A 22798-nucleotide genomic window follows, 5' to 3' on the forward strand; every position below is an offset into this window, starting at 1 on the left:
GCCTATACTGGTTTATATTTGGTTTAGATTTAAATTGCTTAGCATATATTGATCATCACAGAAACAGAGAACCTCTTGTCGTTTTTTGCCTTCATTCTGGGTGGTTGGCCCCAGTTGACGTCATCTAGATTGTCGGTAAAAAGCGATAATTTTTTTTTTTTTTTTTTTTTTGCGTTATCTTAGGTCCCTGATGGTATTATTGTTGGATTTATTTGCTTATTCTTTATATTATCCGTAATATTATAGATATTATGGGTGCATTGCATGATTGCTTGCAACTGCATTGACTCATAAATATTATTTACTTATTATTTACAGTTACCGTCGTTTTAATTTAATTATATATATATATATATCTTTTGTATACTAACCGTTCTCTCCTGTAGCTGAATCTTACTATTGGCTTCTTGTGAGCAATTTTAGATGACATTATGTACCAGCAATTTTTATAGGGTTTATATCTGGACTGTTGCCAGGCCAGTCCAACACTGTTATGCTAGCATTTATGAGGTATGACTTCACCTTAAGGGAGAAAAACGAGGGAATACATTGGTGTAAGTATGTTTTAAGCCTTGTGAGACAAGACGAGAAACTCATCATTAAATCTAACTAGCATAAAACTTACCAATTTTGCTGCGTGGCAAGGTGCTGAGTCCTGTTGAAAAATGCAGTTTTGGACATCTGTGTGGTGATTCCTAATAACACGTTTCAGGCACTCCTCCAAGATAGCAATGTAGGTTTCTGCATTCACAGTTTCGTTAGTAAACTTAATTTGCCCCACCCGTTTACTTGTTATTCATCTCCAGACCATCTGACTGGTGGGGAACTTTACAGTCTTGCTTCCGATTTTTGTCTTCTGACTTATCGCTTCACATCCAAGCAAGTCATGCAGGTTGAATTTTGATTCATCAGAAAAGATGAAATATCCATCATGAAATATGCATTTTAGCCCAATAGGTCGCTTCTGCCTCATTTGTTGGGTCAACACCAGAGGCCATCTCAAAGTCCAGTTTTAGATCAGGAGCACTAGAATGGGAATTATGAAGCCGTTTCAAATATTGATCTTGGGAAGGTGTAGTCACTCTCTTATGGCCTGGTCCAAGTCTTCTCTTCACATCACCAGTTTCACACTTTAATTTCAGCATCCGGGATACTGTTGACTGGCGGCAGTCTATTTTATCAGCAATAGCACGCGTAGAAAGCCTGTCCTGGATCGGAGCAACAGCTACACTTTTTTTTCTTGGTGTCAACTGTGAACCTATGGTGCCATGCGTACACCTCCACAAAACAGGTTACTAATGAGCATATATACCCTTCCAATGCTGTATTTATAGAAATGGCTGATGCAATACCTTGCAATTACTGTCTAATGAAATAGAAGTGTTATCTGATGCGATATCTTGGCTTTATGACAAACAAAATGACTGTAATCAAACAATCTTATACGTTTCACTACAAATGTTGCCGACCAGGCTAGCCAGGTGGGTAAAGTGCCTTCCCAGAAACCCAAAAGTCGCGGGTTCGAATCAGAGTAAAATGCAAAAACCTTGGGAGGTGCATTATGGCCACAGAAGCCAATGCGCCAAAAAAAAAAAAAAAAACAGAAATGTTACTTTTTTTAAGGTGATGCAGTTTTTTTGTCTGCCACTGTAAGTGTTATAACAAGTTGGGTTTTTTTTTAAACAAATTTTTCTACAATTTGTTTTAACATTTTTAAAAATTTTTATTTTATTTTTTTACAATAATTTTATTCTGATGTTGGTCAATTAAGTCAGTATAAATCAATATTTACATGCATTTATATATAAAACTTTCATTTTTTATAAATTTTAAATGGCTTGTATAGTAACTCACTCTGCAGAGCCAGCCCCTAATGAAAAATTCACTACTCATGGCCTATACATATTCAAGGAACTCACTCCCAAAAGGATTAAAGTTTAAGAGTTTTTTCCTCTACAAAATTATGTTGTGTTCTCTTAAGAAAACTCATTATCTCTGATGACCCTGTATTGCATTCTTAGTCCTCTATTTCCTCTCCCACTGAAATCAGACTGAATCATCAGTGACTTCAGTGGTAGTGAAAACTGAGGAAAACTCAGAGAATTACTTATAAAACTTTAAAAATTAAAACTATAAAATAATTGTAAACCACGGAGACACAGAAACAAATGTAACTGAATCTTAGATTCAAATTTTCTCTAAAGTCAGGGAAATTTTACTGCTTTTATGGCTCACCTAGACTTATATCATGTTTAAAATTAGTTGCAATCTGAATAGATTCTCTTTAAAATATTTATAAATGTTAACCATTTTGTGAATAAAGTTCTCCTGTATATTCAAAACTTAGAAAGAAAATGTTAACTTTTTTTTTTACCATTTCTCTCTTTCATAGATTTGTGCTTTTGGAACTGGTAGAAACAGAAAAGGATTATGTGAAAGATCTTGGTACTATTGTTGAGGTGAGATTTTAAAAAAATAAATTTTTTTCATGTTTGCTTCCCCTGACATGTATATCCATTAAACAGCACCTGGGTGATGTTCCATGACACACATATGTAGTCCATTCTTAAGTTGTGAATTATTGAGTGCTGTAAAAGTAAAGGCACATGAAATTAACAATTGCTCAAAATCAGCACATTAATTAATAAACTCTGTGCTGTAATGACCTGGTACACAGTTTTATTTGTTCTTAGCCTTTGTTGAGATTAGTTTATACATATGGAATATTCTTTTGATAGAATTTAGAGGTTTGTTCTGATTTACAGAGCTCAGCCTAAAAGTAAATGTTCACTTTTAGCTATGTGGTGCATTATAGCCATTCGATGTTTTTGCACCATAAAAACCAAAAATCATCACCATCTTTTAGTTATAAATTCCAGACATTTCAATTATTTATTTTTAGAATAATTTTCTGAAGGTTGAGGAGCTGCTCCTCAACATTCTGAAAATTATGATATGTGGGATACGCCCTAACACCCTTTCAAATACAGCCACTCCCCAATTAACATAAGGGTTGCATTCCACGGAACTCTACGTAAGTCAGATTTTACGTGTCGGAATTTCCCCCATGCTTGTGCAGCACTCGCAGCTGTGCTCACTGCATCGATTGAATCAAAAAAAAGAAATGTTCAATAAACATGTGAATAGAATTATTTATTATTTTTATTCAATTTTTTTATCTCATGCACAGAAAAAATTACAAAACCATGCATTTAAAAAATTTTTTAATTATAAAATTACAAAAAAAGAGAGGAGACAAGCATAATGTCAGTAAGTTTTTTACAGCTCGAGCATCGTTGCCGGAATCAATGTCTTCAGGTGATAAGTATGCCACTGCAGAGGTTGAGGGCTGTGGAGATTTAGAAGGGGTCAGATGCTCAACCTTGTGAAGAATATACCAGTGGATGACTGGACAGTGGCTTTTTTCTTTTCATCGTAAATTTCTTTGTAGCAAGCAAGCATATAATTCACCCCTCTGTTAACTTTTAAGAATCGTTTGCTGTCGGAATCCATCTTCTCAAACATCGCCATTGCTGATGCAATTTCATGAAATGCCATTGCCATCTCTCTGGTGAAGAAGTGGCTCAGCTCCTCATTTGGTTCATCTTGAGCTTTGTCAGCATTTTCTTCTTGCACTATCACTGCCTGCAAGTCAGTAAGTTCTTCGTTAGATAATTCCTTCTCTTCTTCCTCTATTAACTCCTCCACGTCTTTGGCAACAACCTCCAACTGAAGTAGCTCTTCAACCTTTACAGTCTTATCTGTAACCTCTTCATTAGATTTGTCTTTTTCAAACCCTTTGAAGCCTTTTACGTGCCACGGGCATATTTTCTTCCATGCGCCATTTAAACAAGTTTTAGTTATCTCCGCCCGGGTCTTATTAATGTTTAAGATGACGTGGTAAATATTGTAAGATTTCCAAACGTCTCTTAATGTAAAATTTTTTTCACCATCTACTGCAGACAATGCCTGAGCAAATGTTGTGCATAAATAGTATGCTTTTAAATTCGAAATAACACCCTGATCCATGTGGTTGGATGAGTTTTTGTTTGTTTGTTATTTGGAGCATTAGCAACTAAGGCCATATTGCTCTGGGATATGCAGTGGTCATTCCCTGACCTTTCCGCATCCTCCGTATTTGGTGGTGACGGGCTCGAACCCCGGTCTAATCAAGAAGCGTGTGCCATGCACTGCTGCTCCTTCTCACCTGGCTACGGAGGCGCCTGGTTGGATGAGTGAAATCATGTTTGGTGGTAGAAATATAACTCTCACATTCACATTGAAATCATCTAGATGCATAGGATGTCCAGGAGCATTATCTAATGGAATGCAAAATCTTGAAAGGAACGTCATTGTCTTTACAATATTTTTAAACCTCGTGAATGAAGCAGCATTTAAACCAATCCTCAAAGAGAGATATCTTTATCCATGTTTTCTGTTTCGATTAGAAATGCACAGGTAGGGGGCCTTTATTGATACCCTTAAATGCACGAGGATTTCCAGAATGGTACATAAGCAGTGGAATTAATCTGTAATTTCCTTCTGCATTAGCTCCAGGCAAGAGTATGGCCCTATCTTTTGAAATCTGGCTTTTTTTTTTTTTTTTTTCTTTTTTGGCAATGTATGCTCAATCTGGCATTTTTATCCAATACAGAGCAGTCTCATCAACGTTAAAAATTTGCTGCGTTGAATAGCTGCTTTTATCAATAATTTATTCCAACATATCACAAAATTTCTATGCAGCTGGAGAATCTGCACTAGCAACTTCATCGCATACTTTAATATTTTGGAAACCAGTGCAATGCTTGAACCTATTAAACCACATGTTGCTTGCCAAACTTGGCTTGGGGTTCGCTGTACTTTTCCTTAATATCTTCATAAATACTTCTTGCTTTTGCTTTGAATGGCCATTGGACTCAGAGGCACTTGCTTCTGAATCTGATTTTCCATCCATATTATTAATAGCTGTTCCATCTTCGATATTGCACCTGAACATTGTTTTGTGATCACTGTTAATCTTAAGTGTGTTGATTCTTTAACACATTCTTTTATAGGCACGCTGTCCTATAAAATAGTATTCACAGTTGAAGCAGTGAAAGAATTGGTGCTCCTCGACTCGACACAGTCGGAAACAATTATGTGGCGATGCCACAGTGAATTCGTGGACTGTTGCAAATTATCCCCTGGCATATACTGCCGTGAAGGGAATTTGTCTCTTACCAATGTAACATTTATGTATCTTGGTAGGACAAATAAACTTTGTCCTGCTTCTTACTTCTTAATCATTTTCATCTTCATTTCTAAATCAGTTTTGTTTCCTGGCACTGCCAGCACTTGCACTTTCCATTGGTCCGTTTTCCTTCATCATTGTAATACGTAAATAGGAATGAAGAGAAGATTCTGAAAATTTATGTTTTTTATATGATTGAAGATTTCATTGAAGGGGAACTCATTTCACCATAATACCGTAATGTAAAAACCCACAGAATTACAGTTATTGGTATTATCGCAAATGCAATAAGATTGAGTTTACTACCCATTTGTAATAGATTGCGCTAACAGAAAAGCCCAATAAACCGGAAAGTGCAAATTGTTTTTGTTGTTTTATGGTAGTGACCTCCAGAAATGTGTTTTAGAAAAATACCACAAAGGCGTTCAAAATTGATTCTTATAACAGAACATATGATAACGATGAAAGTGTAGTGCAATTTCCATTATTAAAATGACCTTTTAGAGAGATAAATAGCTTAGTTATATAATGAAAATTTCAACTTCCGAGGCCTTGGAACGAATTACCAAAAAAAAAAAAACAGTGTTATTGGGTTCACATTGCGATATTTTCACGATACCTCCATTTATTCCTATGGGATGCAAAATACGTTTCCGCAATTTTTTTAAGTTTGCACTGGCTGGCAAAAACATAAAGTCGAATTTCCGTAAGTTGAGTATTACATAAGTTGGGGAGCTCCTGTATATGGCAGCAAACACGTTAATTTCGCTATTGATAGAGCTGGTACCTGAAAAAGCCTTATGCTAAATGAAATTTTGTTCACTAAAATGCATTTTCTAAATTACTTCCATTATATAACAAAGCAGCAGCAGAAGGATAAAAAAAATTTTATTTGTAAGCCTAATTGAAAATTGTACCCATTTCTGCATTCAATTTCTATTTTGGTCCCTTTAATGGCAAAATCCAACTTTTGGCCTGTAAAGCTTGGGCTTATGTTTGCATTAGAGATAATATTGATGTTTTCAATGAGTCATCAGTAAATTGCTGTTGCTGTTTTAATATAAATATCATCACCAAAAGGTGGATCTGCTATTCACTTATTGATTTAAGGTAAAGTCACCATCACAACAGCTGTTTCGAGACTAACCAGTCTCTTGTGAGATGGTTGAGTGGCATTTAAAAAAAAAAAAAAAAAAAAAAAAAAAAACTTCATTAATTCAATATTGGATAATTTTATGATAATCTAAAGTGATTTCAATTGCCCTGCCACACAAATAGAATTTTATATGAATTTCAATACAGTTATTACAAAATATTGCTAATTGTCAATTCTAACATAAATTGGGGTTCTATCAACTGTTTAATATCAATTAATTGAAAATATTATGTTTTTATGACAGAACATACTTTAGACCTTTTGCAGGAGGCAAGCAATTGTTTGTTTCCCATAAACAGTTACCTTCCTCTCCTCTCCATAGGTACATTCTAGAGCACAACAGAACAGTAGGACTTAACTCATAGGCATTTATTCATTGGAGTTTCTTTGTATTGGCAGACAATACAAAGCTGGAGACAAAAAAATAATAATAATAAATAAAACTTCAAGTAGCAAGGATATTCCAAATTTCATCGTCTGCCCTGTTCACATATGCGAGGATGAATCTGTAGAATCTGAGTATCAAAAAAGAAGGGACAAACCCTTAAAAATGAATGCAAGGTGAAAAAAATGTACACTTTGCAGAGGACAAGTAATTTTATGAAGGATAAACGACATACCATTTTCTACTGTATTGAAAATAAAGGATACCAAAGTAGCATATAAAATGTGACTTAACTTCACCTGCTCAACGAATGACTACAGCACTCCAGTAAACAGTGTGGTGATTGGATGATCCATAATAATATTAAAATCAGTTTCCTAACATGTAGATTTAATTTAATCAACCTTAAATACTGTGGGTAAGTAGCAGAAATTAAATTCTTTTCAGATTTCTCAGTCAATATAATTAATGCAATCTGATGATTAGGCCTAAATTACACTACAGTTTATATCAGAATCCTTGTTAAAATTCACTTTTTGCAAAATTTTTCCCACTTGCTGATTTCTTCTGGCTGAAAATCAATCTTTATTAAAAAATTTCCTCATTTCTGAAAGTTTAGTAGTAGTAGCAGTGGCATTTGATACAAGAAAGCAAGTGTATGAGCTTATGCAGCATCAGCCAAAAAAAAAAAAATCACACCATTCCCTCCAAATGCCTGTCCAGTTCCTCCTTAAATTTATTCAACCTATCAACTTCCACAATGACAGATGGAAGTTTGTTCCAGCAATTAACCACCCGCTGGCTAAAGGCAAATTTCCGCACATCTAATCTACATCTGTCTTTTCTTATGAATTTATGCCCCCTTAGGTTCGTAATCTGAACAAGTGGAAGGATCCCATCAGAATTCAGCGTGCTCAATCCATTCAAGGCCTTATAGACCTCAATCAGATCACCGCGCAGGTGCCTAGTCTCCAGCCACTGCAATTTGCAGAACTTAAGCCTCTCTTGGTAAGAGGATCCCTTTATTCCCCTCACCAATCTTCTTGCCCTTCTCTGTACACGCTCAAGTAAATCTACATCCTTCCTAAAATGAGGCCTCCAGACCTGTACGCAGTACTCAAGGCGTGGCCTGACCATTGCCTTATACAGAGGGACAATCACCTCCTTCTCCCTACTAGCAAAATTCCTATATATCATTGACAAAACCCCATGACCTGCCCTGGCAGCATGTCTGCATTGCTCAGAAAAACTTCATATCTGACTGCACAATTACTCACAGGTCTTTTTCGTTTTCTACCACCTTAAGTGTAGTACCACACAGTTGGTACATTTCTCTGTGGTTACTTCTACCCATATGCAGTACTTTGCATTTGTCAAGGTTAAACTTCAGTTGCCACTTCTTAGCCCATCTGCCCAAATTATCTAGATCCTGTTGCAGTACACACTGCCATTACTGTCAGTAACAACCCTGCCAACCTTTGTATCATCTGCAAACTTCGACATTAAGCCTGATATACCTTCATCAATATCATTGATAAATATACAGAACAACAGTGGGACTCCACTAATAACATTAGTCCAAGAAGAGCAGCACCCATTGATTACCACCCTCTGTCTTCTCCCACTTAACCATCCTTTTATCCATTGTAGCAAATTACCCTTAATACCATTCTGCTCCAATTTGTACAATAGTCTTCCATGCGCAACAGTGCCAAAAGCTTTCCTGAAATCCAAATATAATCCAATATAAGTACATAATACAGTTGATGAAATACTACATAAGATTCATCGTAATCATTTGGATTTCGCATATGCATCTTCAGTGTGTAATATTTGGCAAATGTAGTCAAGCAAATTGTGACTATAGTTATACTGTAGGGTAATATAAACGAAAAATTCAGTGGATTTATTATTTGTGAATATATAAAATTCTAATGATTATGAGAACAGATTATAATTATTATCCAGTATCTTCTTAGATCTGTGTACATTAACTATCTTACAAAAGTTTCGGTTAATTATATAAAAAATTTTAATACTGAAACTCTTTATTATAGGGTTATATGGAATTGGTTCGAGATGGTGAAATTCCCATTCCAGAGGATTTAAAGCATGGCAAGGATAAAATAGTTTTCGGAAATATTGAAGCAATTTATGAGTGGCATAGAGAGTATGTTAACAGTTATTAACTTTGTATTCTCTAAGAATAGGTGCAAAGCTGAAATTAAATGGATTTTTATGTTAGAAAGTTTTCTCAAATTATTTTACTCAAATGCCTTAAACCAAATTTTTTTTTCTATTTATTTATTTATTTATATTTTTGTTTATTTCATTTATTAGTAAATAGTTTTAAAGTGACAGAATGATGGAAGAAGACTTTTGCCTTCTTGCATCATTCTGCCACTTTAAAACTATTACTAATATTAATGTCTTACAAATATATTTATATATATTGACTGGTCATTGATTCTGCCAGGGATTCTCAAAACAGAAGTCTAGATGCTATCTGTTTGTAGAGTTTGTGATAAATAAAATTATCACATCCAAAACTCAACAGCAGAAGTTTGACTCTGTGTTTGCTCAGTAACAATAATGTCATAACATTTTCCTAAGCTGATCATTGCCACACAGCCATTTGAAGGTTTTGATTTTATGCTCAAAATGAAAAAAAAAAAAAAAAAAAAGAACTCTGTCATCAGATATGTGTGGGTGCCTCCCTAGCCAGGTGGACAGGAGCAGCAGTGCGTAGCACACACTTCTTGATTAGACCGGAGTTCGAGCCCGTAACCACCAAATATGGAGGATGCGGAAAGATCAGGGAATGACCACCTCATATCCCTGGAGCAATATGGCCTTCGTTGCTAATGCTCCTTAAAAAACCAAATAACAAACAATAATCAGATTTACACGTTCGCTACCAGTGATGCTTTATAACAGAGCCCTTTCATCCCTTCAGCTTCAAATCTAATATTGGACATCATAGTACTAAATTTGATTATACATAAAACTGATTGATTGAAGAGTCAATCAGTTTTATGTATATTTCAGTCTGTGATCTGGGTGCAAAGCACCCAGACTAATTAAGGTATTGTACAAGCTAATATGGTGGCTTTGCCATTTCCTTCTGTTCTTGTGTCTTTTGTGTGTGGACTGCCCCCAGAAATACTTGTGGAGTGGGGAGAGAACTCTGCTGCACTTATTGAGCAATAAAGTCATCTGGGAAAGTGATGTATGGCCAATTTCTCCATGAATTTATTTAACTGACAATTGCCCAGCAAGGTTACATTAGGCAAATTACTGAGTGCCTTATCAATGATGGGTGAAGTATGATCAAAGCACAAGCTGTGACTAGTCAAAGCAGCTACCTGTGATTAGAAAACAGGGTCTGGAAAGCTTACTGCATATTGACAAATGGCAATGCTACAAAATGCAAGTTTTCCTAACTATTACCATACTGCAGGTGGTTTTTTTTTTCTTTTGTAGTCATTGTTCTTAAACATTTACAATTTCCCTGTGTTCACATGTATTGGGAACCTAATTTTCCTTTTTTCCTATTAAACCAAGATTTCTGCATTCACAGCAGTTTTTAATAGCTATTAGTCATGCTCCCATTATGCATACAATGCTTTTTTTTTTTCTTTGCTTTTTTTTTCTTTTTCTTTTTTTCTTTTCTTTTTTTTTTTCTTTTCTTTTTTTTTTTTTTTTTTTTTTCCTTATCTTATTCATTGTTTACATATATAAGCAGCATGTTAATGGCAAATATAATGCCTTGCACTTCTCTCATTCATTATTTATGGTATAGTAGCCAGTAATATACCTCTTGCTCTACAGAGGATTATTAACAAACATAATAGTACGTTGCCTGATTAATCACAAAGGTATGTTGTTTTCAGTGATTTTCTAATTAGGGAGTATTCACAAATTAGGTAACAAAGGAGATCAGCCAAAATATTATGTATCATAACATTTTGGCTGATCTCTCCTCCATATAGATAGGTGGGTTCACACAAATATCACATAACATAATATAAAATATTGTGAATTGGAGTTGATTTCATAAAAGAAAAAGGAAAACTTATCTTTCTCATCACTTCAGTCATATCTATCATTGAAAAGTATTGATTGAAAGTTGGATTATTCTGTAGAGTTTTATAAATCTAGCTAATATTAGTTTAATATTTTCAAGTTTTATAATTAATTACCAAATAGGTGCGACAGCATACAAAGGATCCAAAAAATGTAAATTGAAGAAACCTATTAGCATAATGCAAATATGAATTTTAGTGTGGTTTTGACCTTAGGTTTGTATCATTGATTGTGTTAGAATTGAAGTGATATAACTTAAAAAAAAAAAAAAGGAAATCATTTTATGGTATAATATTTTGGCAACAGGAATACACTGGAGTCCCTGAATGCTGTTGCTGTCATTGTGACAGAATGGATCTCCATTGCAGACAAGCCCTTTGAACACAGATATTTTCTGTTAATAGCACAGCAGACATTCATTACAGATATGCCGCAAAAAGAGAGGGGAAAAAAATATATACTGTTGTTAATATGCAATGATAATGGTAATTTCTAGACCTAAAGCTTCAGGAATGTTTTAGTGATTAGAATTAGTAGAGGCATAGAGGCAACAAAGCAAGCTTATACAAATATAGCATCAACCAAAAAAAAAAACTTTTCCATTTCACCCACTCACTCCAAATGCTTGTCTAGTTCTGCCTTAAATTTATTTAAGTTGTTGACCTCCACTATGACACATAGAAGGTTGTTCCAACTGTCAACCACCCACTGGCTAAAGAAAAATTTCTGCACATCTATTCTACAATTATCTTTCCCTAATTTGAATTTATGTCCCCTCAGGTGAGTAATCTGGGCAAGAGGAAGAATCTCATCAGCATTGGGCTTGCTCAAACCATTCAAGGCCTTATACACTTCAATCAGATTACCTCACAAGTGCTTACTCTCCATACAATGCAATTTGCAGAACTTAAGCCTTTCTTGGTAACCACAACTCTTTGTTCCATTCACCAATCTTGTTGCCCTTCTCTGTACACATTCTAGCAGCTCTACATCCTTCCTGAAATGAGGCCTCCACACCTGTATGTATTCTAGGTGTGGCCTCACCACTGCCTTATACAAGGGGACAATCACCACCTTATCCTTGCTAGCAAAATTGGGGTTACTGCTACCCATATGCAGTACTTTGTAGTTGTCAATGTTAAACTTCAGTTACCACCTCTCAACTCATCTGCTCATTTTTCCAGATCCTGTTGCAGTAGTGTACTTCATTACTGTCATTTAATAACCCTGCCAACCTTTGTATCATCTGCAGAGTTGAATATTAACCCTAATATACCTTCATCAATATCATTGATAAATACAAAAAACAGCAAAGGGCCCAACACCGAACCCTGTGAAACTCCACTAATAACATTAGTCCACGAAGATCAGTGTCCATTGATTACCACTCTGTCTCTTCTCTCACACAACAATCCTTTTATCCATTGTAGCAACTTGCCCTTAATGCCATACTATTCCAATTTGTACAGTAGTTGTCCATGTACAACAATATCAAAAGCTTTCCTAAAATCCAAGTATATGATATCAGAATTATTTTTTGCATCTAGTTCCTTTGTGGTATCATAGTATCCAATCAAATTTGTCAGACAAGACTTTCCCTTACCAAACCCATGCTTTGTCTGAATATAACTGCAGTCTTGTCTAGATGATCGTGCAGTGCTTCTTTAACGAGCGACTCCACTGTTTTCCCTGGAACAGAAGTTAAACTGACAGGTCTGTAATTAATTGTGTTACCCTTCAATCAACTTTTGTGAATTGGGGACACATTTGCACTTCTCCAGTCCATGGGGACCTCCCCTGAGTCCAAGGAAGCTTTCAAATTATGGCTAAGAGTTTACTTGCTTTCTTTGCTGCCTCCTTTAATATAACTGGATAGATCCCATCCACCACAGGTGCCTTCCTTATGTTAATCTTCAACAATTTCTCCTCCACTTTACTCTCAGTTATTACAAGATTATCTAGCTTACTGCCAGAGTTTAATACACCTCTGGCATTCCCCTCCCTAAATAACTTCTCATATGTGAATGTAGATGCAAAATATTCATATAGTTTGTTAGCTACCTGAGCAGGATCATCAACAGTTGAACCATCGATATCAAGTGAACCAATCTGATTCATCCCTTTCCTTCTGGAGTTTACATGAGTAAATAAATCTTTGCTGTTTTTCTTTGCATCCTTTGCCAAAGATTTCTCATAATCTACCTTCACTTGCCTTACCTCCTTTGTGACTTGATTATAGACAAACTTATATCTACCATAATTTTCTGTCACCTGATAATTTATGTATATCCCATACATTTTTCTTCTCTGCCATGAGTCTCATTAGATCATCTATCATCCATTTAGGCCTAAACCTTGAACAGTATTTCTTAGTTGGGACAAAAAGCCTAGTCAAAGATTACTTCTTTGAATGCTTCCCATTTAGAATTTGCTGTTGGTAACATCATCAGTTGATCCCATTGTATAGAATTTAAAAACTGTCTGAAACTACTGTAGTTATCTTTACGAAAGTAAAAACCCTTCCCTTTACCTGTGATGGTAGTTACATCTTTAAGTAAATCCCACATCAGCTCACTGTGATCACTGCCACCTAGTGGTTCCTTTATCTGCAGATTCTTAATGTATGAAGAATTACTGCTGACAATCAGATCAAGAGTGTAACTCCCTCTAGTTGCCTCTCAAACATGCTACTTCAGAAAACAATCATCCAATAAATCCACAGAAACCTTGCTAGTGTGTGTGTGACCAACCCAAAAGTTCCAGTCAATATCCGGGGAAGTTAAAATCCCCCATTATAATACAATTTGATTTACTGCCCCAACAAACAACTGTACAGTTGTTTGTTGTACACTTGTAGAGTCATTAGGCTTATAACATAGTCCTACTCTCAGTTTTGCTTTCCCAGTACTTATGTCACGCCAAACTAACTCAACATTGTTGCATTGTCCACCAATATCAACTGAATGCACTTCTTTAAATTTTATGTGTTTCTTAACTAACAACATAATCTCTCCTCCCTTCCTATCCTATCTGTTCTGTACATTGTACTCCCCAAATTCCAATTCTGCATTCCTTATATCTGTGTGACACCATATCTCTGATATTTCAAAAACATCTATCTCTGTTGTCTTGACCAACACCTCAAATTCATCAAATTTATTTACTAAACTCCTAGCATTGGTGTACATGCACCTGTTCATACTCTTAGTTACCCTAACACTGCTCTTGTATTTACTTGTTTCGTGATGATTACCGGCAGGTCTGGAAATCTCCCAGCACCTTGCTTTCCAGGCTGCTGCTCATTCCAATAGAAGCAGTGCAATAATCACTTTAACCTCTGCCTGCAGCTACTGTTAATCTATTAATCTGTGAATCCTCCCCCAAGCTAGCAGTTTTCCAACCCATCTAATGCTGCCTCAAGCATCAGCAAATATTCTTGCACCCTTTCTATTTAAGTGTATCCCATTCCTGTGTATCAGTGGGCATTTTATTACCTGGGCTAATTTTTAGTACAAATTAAGAACTAATTTATTACCAATTTTAAGTGAGATCGGAACAAAAATTTATCTTTTTCAGTGTAATTTGAGTTTTCTCTCTTTCTTTTGTTTTTTTACTGATGTATTCGCTAAAAGTTGACTGTTATGATAGTACCCATCAGGTGTGCCTCTTGAATAAATAAAAGGCTTGTAATTATTTATTCAAGAGGTATAAATTATTTTATTTATTTTATTTATCGACAAATAAAGTAAAAAAAAAAAAATAAAATAGATGACTAATATTGAAGTAAACGAACAAAAATATATAGGGTAATTCTTAAATGCTTCCTTTGGAAAATAACTTGAGAGGACAAATTTCTGTAATATATATATATATATATATATTTTTTTTTTATATATATTTATTTATTAAGATAACCTTGTTTATCCTAATCTCAATAATCAAGATTAATTTTTTATGTAAATCTCTGGCTTGTAGCAGTGAAAGGATTTGTATACTGGCATGTGCTAAAGTTTCATGAATACAATAAAGAGTTTTTCTTCATATTTGTGTTTGATTGCACAAATATGTGGCCTATTTGATTGAAATGAGTTGTAGCTATATGTGCAGTGCACAGTGACTCACTGCTGACATAGTCTCATCTTAGATAGTCACAGCAGAAGTCATGTATCATTTTGTACTCTAGTATCGCTGTTTACATTAAAAAAAATAAATAAATAAAATACCCGTGTACTGTACACGGGTATTTTTTTCATGTGAATGGTGATTCGAACATCAGTGTACACCACTGTGATTTTCCAGTATTGTGCGATAAGAATACAGACATTGCTGACAATGTCTGCATCATCTGGTTCACATGTCCGAACCACTGAAGTTGTTTTTTTGTAGATCTGCTCTATTATTCTGCATTCAAAATTTAGATCTCTCCTTACTTGTTCATTAGTTTTATGTTCTCTCCAATTTGTTTTATTGATTTTCCTTAGACATCTCATTTCAAAAGATGGAAGTCTGCAACTCTGCATTGCCAAACTCCAGGACATCCTGGTGTTTGGCAATGGCGTGAGGCACATAGAGTGAAAACATCTTGCAAATCAACTGAATCCCATAAAGGTTTGATGGGATTGATGTCAAGGGAATCTGGTGGGCAGGGATTGCGAAATGCTTGGGTATGATCCATGAACTGTTCCTATGGGTCTTTTGATACCGGGCATTGTATTGTAAAAGAAGTCCAGTCCCATCTGGATACACTATCACAGTGTAGGGCAAAATTTGGTCCAAAACAATGCTAAGATAGGATCTGGCGGTAAGGGTGTGTTTAGTGGGAATGAGGGGGAGTTAGTGATGTCCATGAAAACATCCTGAAAACTATGATACTTACTAACCTGTTTTCTTCCAGCCGTGAAGTTTGCTCATTGTCAAATACACACCATTCCATTGGTATGATGGAACTGTCCAGGAACAGTTCTCCCGTGCCCACTGCAGGCAGAGATGTCAATGGCGATTGGTCAACATATGCACATGAACAGGTTGCTCTTGTGAATAGGTCTACTGTGTAGACCTATTCACAAGAGCATCTGATGGATGGTGTGCTCAGAAAACGTTTCTCAGTGTACCCTGGTTGTAGTCTGCCATTAATTAAGAGATCATGAACCATTTGTTGTCCTGGACAGCATGTGCTATCTACCATTCACCTCAACTATCAACCAGTGGTGGTCTCCCCATACTGACATGGGTGATTGTGTATCCCTCTTTGGATCATTTCTACCACACCTTCACTTCAGTGACCCTCAGACAGCTGACACTGCCTGTGGTTGCTGAGATTGTGGTCCCGTCTCTTCCTAGCACTGCAAATCATTCCCTTCAAACTCTGCCAGATCCTTCCCTTTCCACATAGCATGGGCTTTGTACTGACAAACTGACAGGCACTACTCTTGCCATCATTGTATACGCTGCACTGGTTGGTGACACTACTTCTAAGTGCTGTAGGAAGATCCATTCATGGAGACAGGGGTTGGTCATAATGTTTTGGCTCTTGAGTGTATGTATATGAAATATGCTTCACAAGGTATGAAATCCTGCATAATCTCTCTCTTCCTTATGAAAAAAACATCCACAAGAAACCGTTAGTAATCTTCACTGTAATAAGCTTGCCTCTACTGCTGCTCACATGATAGGGACTAACATATAGGCTCTGTGCATTACAGGTACTACATTCCTGTATTTTTTTTTATGCCACTTCTGAAGCTCCTAGAAGATTTCCCCTTGATCATGTGTGTGTATTTCCCCCATCTGCTTCATGATACCTCGTATGTTGTCACCAAAGCATAAGTGAATTTATCGGCATTTTTTGCGGTGGTGGATTGAACGTTTGGGAAGAGGGGGAATCCAGCACAACAGGTTTATACAGGTGTAGTCACTAGATGTGAAGCTTGAAGAGCCTCTGTAAAGGTATTGTTTATCCTACAGAAGTGTACACATTTATGTGAACCTGTAACAATGACACAGGATACACAATGCAAGAACTAGAAAAAACTATAGATCTCTTAAGACCAACCACTGCATATGGGCTTAGGGTGGTGACTTTACATACCTAGCATAATTCTTTTCATCATCATCATTTTGCTCTTCCATTTGGCACGAGTTGAGTCCCTATTTTGATATCGACTTTCATTGTTGCAAGTCTCTTGAATTTAGCATCATTTGTTGATAGTTCTGAAAGCCTGTGTTTTCCTTTAGGCATTGGAGCCATTCTCTTTTGGGTCTTCCTGGTGGTCTCTTATCTCCAGTTCTTCCTGTCAGTACTACATTAGGCAGCCTGTGTTGTTTCATCTGGTTCATATGTCCAAACCACTGAAGTTGTTTTTTGTAGATCTGCTCTATTATTCTGCATTCAAAATTTAGATCTCTCCTTACTTGTTCATTAGTTTTATGTTCTCTCCAATTTGTTTTATTGATTTTCCTTAGACATCTCATTTAAAAAGATGGAAGTTAAAAATGTGAATAAAGCACTTGATAGATAATTTGTATAATTTTGCCACTATAACTTGATTCATTTGCCCTCTAAGGTCTTTTCCTTCAGGGAATGTCCTTAAAATTCATCTATAAAATGTGTTTTTATTTGTGTGCTCATTTTTATATGTCATTTTATTTTAACAGTTCATTTTCAGCGGAGTTAGAAAAATGTTTGGAAGAACCAGAGAGATTAGGTCTACTGTTCCGACGCTATGAAAGAAGGCTCAATATGTATGTTGTATATTGCCAGAACAAACCAAAATCAGAGTATATTGTTTCAGAATATCTAGAAACATATTTTGAGGTAAAAAAAAAATTTTTAACTTTGCTTATATTTTTGTTATACTAAAAAAAACCTTATAAGTAAATTAATAAAATTCTGTAATACTCCTGGATAGCCAAGGCCAGAAGAGTTTACAATTCCATTATAACTGTTTTATTGCAGCCAATTTACCAGCGTAACAGTAAACATTGAGCCATGCACGTTTTGTGGTAGCATATGAATTTAATTTTATAATATGTGAGTCAGCATCCACATATGTTACCTCATTATTGCAACCAACAAGCAGAATAAAAGCAGTTTAACCCTGCAATGTTGATTACCCAAGTTAGTTTGAGAAATAACACTCATACTGCATTCCATTTTTTTCTGTCTATATTGCCAGAGACATTGTTGCCTCTCCTGTGACAGAGCTTGGGCTGTTTAGAAATAACTACATTATACACAAGCTTACCTCAAGTAAATAATATTATTTTTAATTGAATATCACCTGGTAGGTGAATCTATGATTTATTAAAAACTTGAAGGCACTGTTGCAACCAATTTTTTTCCACACAAAATTATTGTGAACATTTGATATAATAGACGTCCTGGCATGCAAATTCCAAGTATCCAATAGAAATCAATCTACCACCTCTGTAAAGTGGTAGATTGATTTCTATTGGATACTTGATGCCTATAAATTATTCATGCCTATAAAAATACAAGTTGCAACCACATCACTTCATTCCCATTTTTTTGGCTTGCTCAGTGAGATAGCCACATCTCTAGTACTCAGGATGGCAAGTCAATATCATTTGGATGATTCTTTGAAATTTCAGGCCATTGGACAAATTAATCTATGGAAGCAGTTTCAGGAGACAGGAACCATTAAAAGAAGAGCTGGACAAGGTCTCCCAAGGGCTATGTCGACTAGAACAAACTGCTGTCTTCTAACAGTCACCAAACCCTACGATGTCCTGTCATCAACTGTCTCTTGAAGTTACTTCGGCTACTGGTGAAACACTTCCAACTGGACTGTGTTAAGAAGGCTCAATTCAAGTGGTCTCTACACAAGGAAGCCAGTGGTTTGTATCCAATTAACCCCAAACCACAGCAGAGCTCATCAAACCTGGTGCCATGAACATGCGACTTGGAGCCCTGAAAAATGGGGTACATTTCTGTTCTCTGATGAGTCCCATTTTAGCTACAAACAGATTTTAGATGTTATTTCGTCTGGAGACAACGAGGAATGCAGTACCATCTCTTCAATATCAGAGAAAGGGACACTTATGGTGGAGGTGGTATTCTCGTGTGGGGTCAAATAATGGTCAATGGCTACACTCCTCTTCATCTTTTTGATAGGGTACCATAACTGTATAGGGGTACTGAGAACAGATCTTCAAAACCTATGTGCAACTTTTTAGGGGTGCAGTTGCCCTAGATTTTCTTTTCATGCACACAAAGCCATTGCATATAGAGCACAAGTTGTGGAGGAATATCTTAAAACTGAAGATATCCAACAACTGCTGTGGCCAGCATGATCACCAAACTTGAATCCAATTGAACATGTATGGGGATGCCCTTGGGTGTCACATTGCATGCTGATAGATTGGCGCCTCCGTAGCCAGGTGGGAAGGAGCAGCAGTGCGTAGCACATGTTTCTTGATTAGACCGGGGTTCGAGCCCGCCACCACCAAATACGGAGGATGCGGAAAGGTCAGGAAATGACCACCGCATATCCCGGAGCAATATGGCCTTAGTTGCTAATGCTCCTAAAAACCAAACAACAACAGCATGCTGATAGCCAACTCCTTGATCATTTGGTGAGCTAAGGTGTGCACTGGTGGAAGATTTGTTGCCACAGAATCTTATAAATGCCATTATATAAAGCATGTCAGGCTTGTTCACTGCTGTTAAGCTTGTTTAGCTGTCAGAGGAGAACAGTATTTTTGAGCATCTTGTATTTTTTACTTCTGTAATGTGACCTTTATGGTAATGCTTATACAACCTCTATAAATGTTCCTTATACCTATCTGACATTTCTTGCTGTCTCCTCATTTCATCATTATTCACAGCCATACCAAATTTTGTTCTGCTTCATCGCAAGCTTCACAAGTTATGCTGGTGTTGTTGTGCCCACAGGAGCCGTGCTCTCTTGTTCTTCATTTATAACAAAGGTACGAGATGTGGCTGTCGGCTGTTGTAGCCCATTCGTGACAAAGTGCAACTAGTGGTCCATTGCCATATTTTGTTCTGCTCACCAAGGTTGTAGTCTGATGTGATGCGCAACGTTGTGGCCCGTCTGTTTTCTTGTACAATTCTAGCCATCCTCCTTTGACCTCTCTCATCAACAAGCGATTTTCTTCCACGATTGCCTTTGAGAGGATGTTTTCTGTTCGTTGCACCATTCTCAATGCACACTTGAAACTGGGATGTGTGAAAATGTTCAGGAGAACTGCCGTTTCAGAGATGCTTTGTCCAGCACATCTTGCACCTACTACCATTTCACGTTTGAAGTCCATTAGATCACTCCTTTTCCCCATTCTTGCTACACTTTGTATGCTTAACTGATACTCGAAAGGTTGTTCTGCTGCATTTATATCCATAACTGTGGTCATGTAACTTGCATGTAACACAAATGTTTTGTGGGACAAAACATTTGTGTTCACAGCAGGGGCATACCTAATAAAGTGGCAGCACAGTGTATATTTATTCAGATACAAATGAAAGTGAGAGCTTTAAAATTAACTCTTCTCTTTGTTCTCCAATATTTTAAATTGTTCATTTGCCAGACTTGTACCACTAGCTCATTTCTTCATGTTTCAGTATCAGTATTATCATTGTTTGATAGTACTACATTGTTTCATGCCCGTTTTTCAACCTGATAACTCAGTATCATACAGTTCATGCAGCCACAAGTATAAATAACAAATAATAGTACAGAGAGAGACCTCATTTAATATCTCTTCACTTCAAATTTACAGAATTTAAAGGTGTAAAAAAAGAACAGAAAAAGAGTATAATGGTATCTATTCTGTTTGCCAGTAAGCCAAATTCCCCTGAAAGCAAACTTACTTTCTTATACTGTGTATTAGTTTTATGCAGACAGAATTCCAAACATTAATATTTTCCCATGCCATAAATAAATTTCATAACAATACAGCCACTACCCGACTTACGTAAATTTCGTGGTTGCATTCCGCGGAACTCTATGTAAGTTAGAATTTCCCTAAATGCTTATGCGGCACTCGCAAATTTCAGTGAAGCAAAAAAGAAATGTTCGACGGCCATGTAAATAGAATTATTTATTCAATTTTTTTTTTATCTCATGTGCAGGAAAAATTACAAAAGTGTACAAAATTACAAAAATTTCAAAATTATAAAATTACAAAAAAAGAGAAGAGACAGGCATAATTCTCTGCAAGTTTTACCTTTCGAGCATCGTTGCCAGAATTAACTCTATAACTGATACGCATGCTGCTGCTTAAGTTGAGGGCTGTGGAGATTTAGAAGGGGCTTTTTCCAACACATTGCAAAATTTCTTTGCAGCTGCAAAATCAGCACTGGCGACTTCACCGCATACTTTAATGTTCTGGAAACCAGTGCAATGCTTGAACCTATTAAACTACCTGTTGCTTGCCACAAACTTGGCTTGGGGTTCGCTGTACTTATCTTCATAATACTTCTTGCTTTTGCTTGAATGGCCATTGGACTCAGGGGCAGCACTTGCCTCTGAATCTGATTTTCCATCCATATTATTAATAGATTTTCCATCTTCGATATAGCACCTGAACGCTGTTTTGTGATCACTGTCGATCTTAAATGCGTTGATCCTTTAACATGTTCTTTTACATGTGCACTGTCCCTTAAAAACAGTATTCGCTGTTGAAGCAGAAAGACCTAATTCCGTGTAATAAATGACAAACTTTGTCCTGCTTTGTACTTCTTAATCATTTTCATCTTCATTTCTAAATCAGTTTTGTTTGGTTTCCTAGCACTGCCACCACATGCACTTTCCTGTGCCTCCGTAGCCAGGTGGGCAGTGCGTATTACACGCTTTTTGATTAGGCCGGGGTTCAAGCCCATGACCACCAAATACGGAGGATGTGGAAAGGTCGGGGAATGACCACCGCATATCCCCGGAGCAATATGGCCTTAGTTGCTAATGCTCCTAAAAACCAAACAACAACAACAACATGCACTTTCCGTTGGTCGCTTTCCCTTCATCATTGTAATAAGTAAATAGGAATGAAGAGAAGATTCTGAAAATTTATTTGGTTTTTATATGATTGAAGGTTTCAGTGAAGGGAACACATTTCACCATAATACTGTAACGTAAAAACCCACAGAATTCCAACTATTGGTATTATCACAAATGCAATAAGATCGAGTTTACTACCCATTTATAATAGATTGCACTAACAGAAAAGCTCAATAAACTGGAAAGTGCAAATTGTTTTTATTGTTTTATGGTCGTGATCTCCAGAAACATTCTTTAGAAAAATATCAACACAGGTGTTCAAAATTGATTCTTATAACAGAACGTATGATAACGATGAAAGGGTTATTGAGTTCATGATACAATATTTTGACGATACTGCCATTTATTCCTAGAGGATGCAAAATACGTTTCAACGATTTTTTTAAGTTTGCACTGGCCAGCAAACACATAAAGTCGAATTTCAGTAAGTCGAGTTTTTCGTAAGCTGGGGAGTGGATGTATTTCAAAAATAGTTTCAGGTGGTGACCATCTGATACACTGCACCCCCGCTTTACAATATTAATCCATTCCAGAAACACCATCATATTGTGAAAATATCATAATGTGAACCCAATAACACATTGTTTTTTGGTAATTCATTCCAAGACCTCGGAAGCTGTAATTTTCACTATATAGCTAAGCTATTTAACTCTCTAAAAAGTCATTTTTATAATGGAAATTGTATGAGTTTTATATAAATTTATGTCAAATAAGCACAACACAAAAAACCACTTCAACCAAAGGATGCAAAAACAAAACACGTGGACAAGTTTACAAACGTTGCTGTTGGCTTGAGAGGAATGATCATGTGGTCTGGTCAGAGACAATCTTAAATCGAAATAAGTAGGCACCGGTTAACATGATCACTGGTTAGTAGAATCAACGCTTAGTGATTTATAGAATAAAAT

At 36.3% G+C, this 22798-nt stretch overlaps 1 protein-coding gene across 3 annotated transcripts in view; it reads left to right on the forward strand.

Annotated features, from left to right (window-relative positions):
• LOC150091743 (triple functional domain protein-like) overlaps positions 1-22798 on the forward strand; it is a 402788-nt gene that overhangs the window by 303702 nt on the left and 76288 nt on the right. For all 3 annotated transcript variants that reach the window (XM_090376799.1, XM_090376800.1, XM_090376801.1), the window contains 3 exons: positions 2393-2459; positions 8829-8941; positions 17512-17671. In XM_090376799.1, the coding sequence (XP_090232925.1) occupies positions 2393-2459; positions 8829-8941; positions 17512-17671 (340 nt within the window). The remainder of the gene's footprint in view (positions 1-2392; positions 2460-8828; positions 8942-17511; positions 17672-22798) is intronic.

The sequence above is a fragment of the Mastigoproctus giganteus genome, chromosome 1 (assembly GCF_048544385.1).
Source record: "Mastigoproctus giganteus isolate SK-2022 chromosome 1, ASM4854438v1, whole genome shotgun sequence".
NCBI lineage: Eukaryota > Metazoa > Arthropoda > Arachnida > Uropygi > Thelyphonidae > Mastigoproctus > Mastigoproctus giganteus.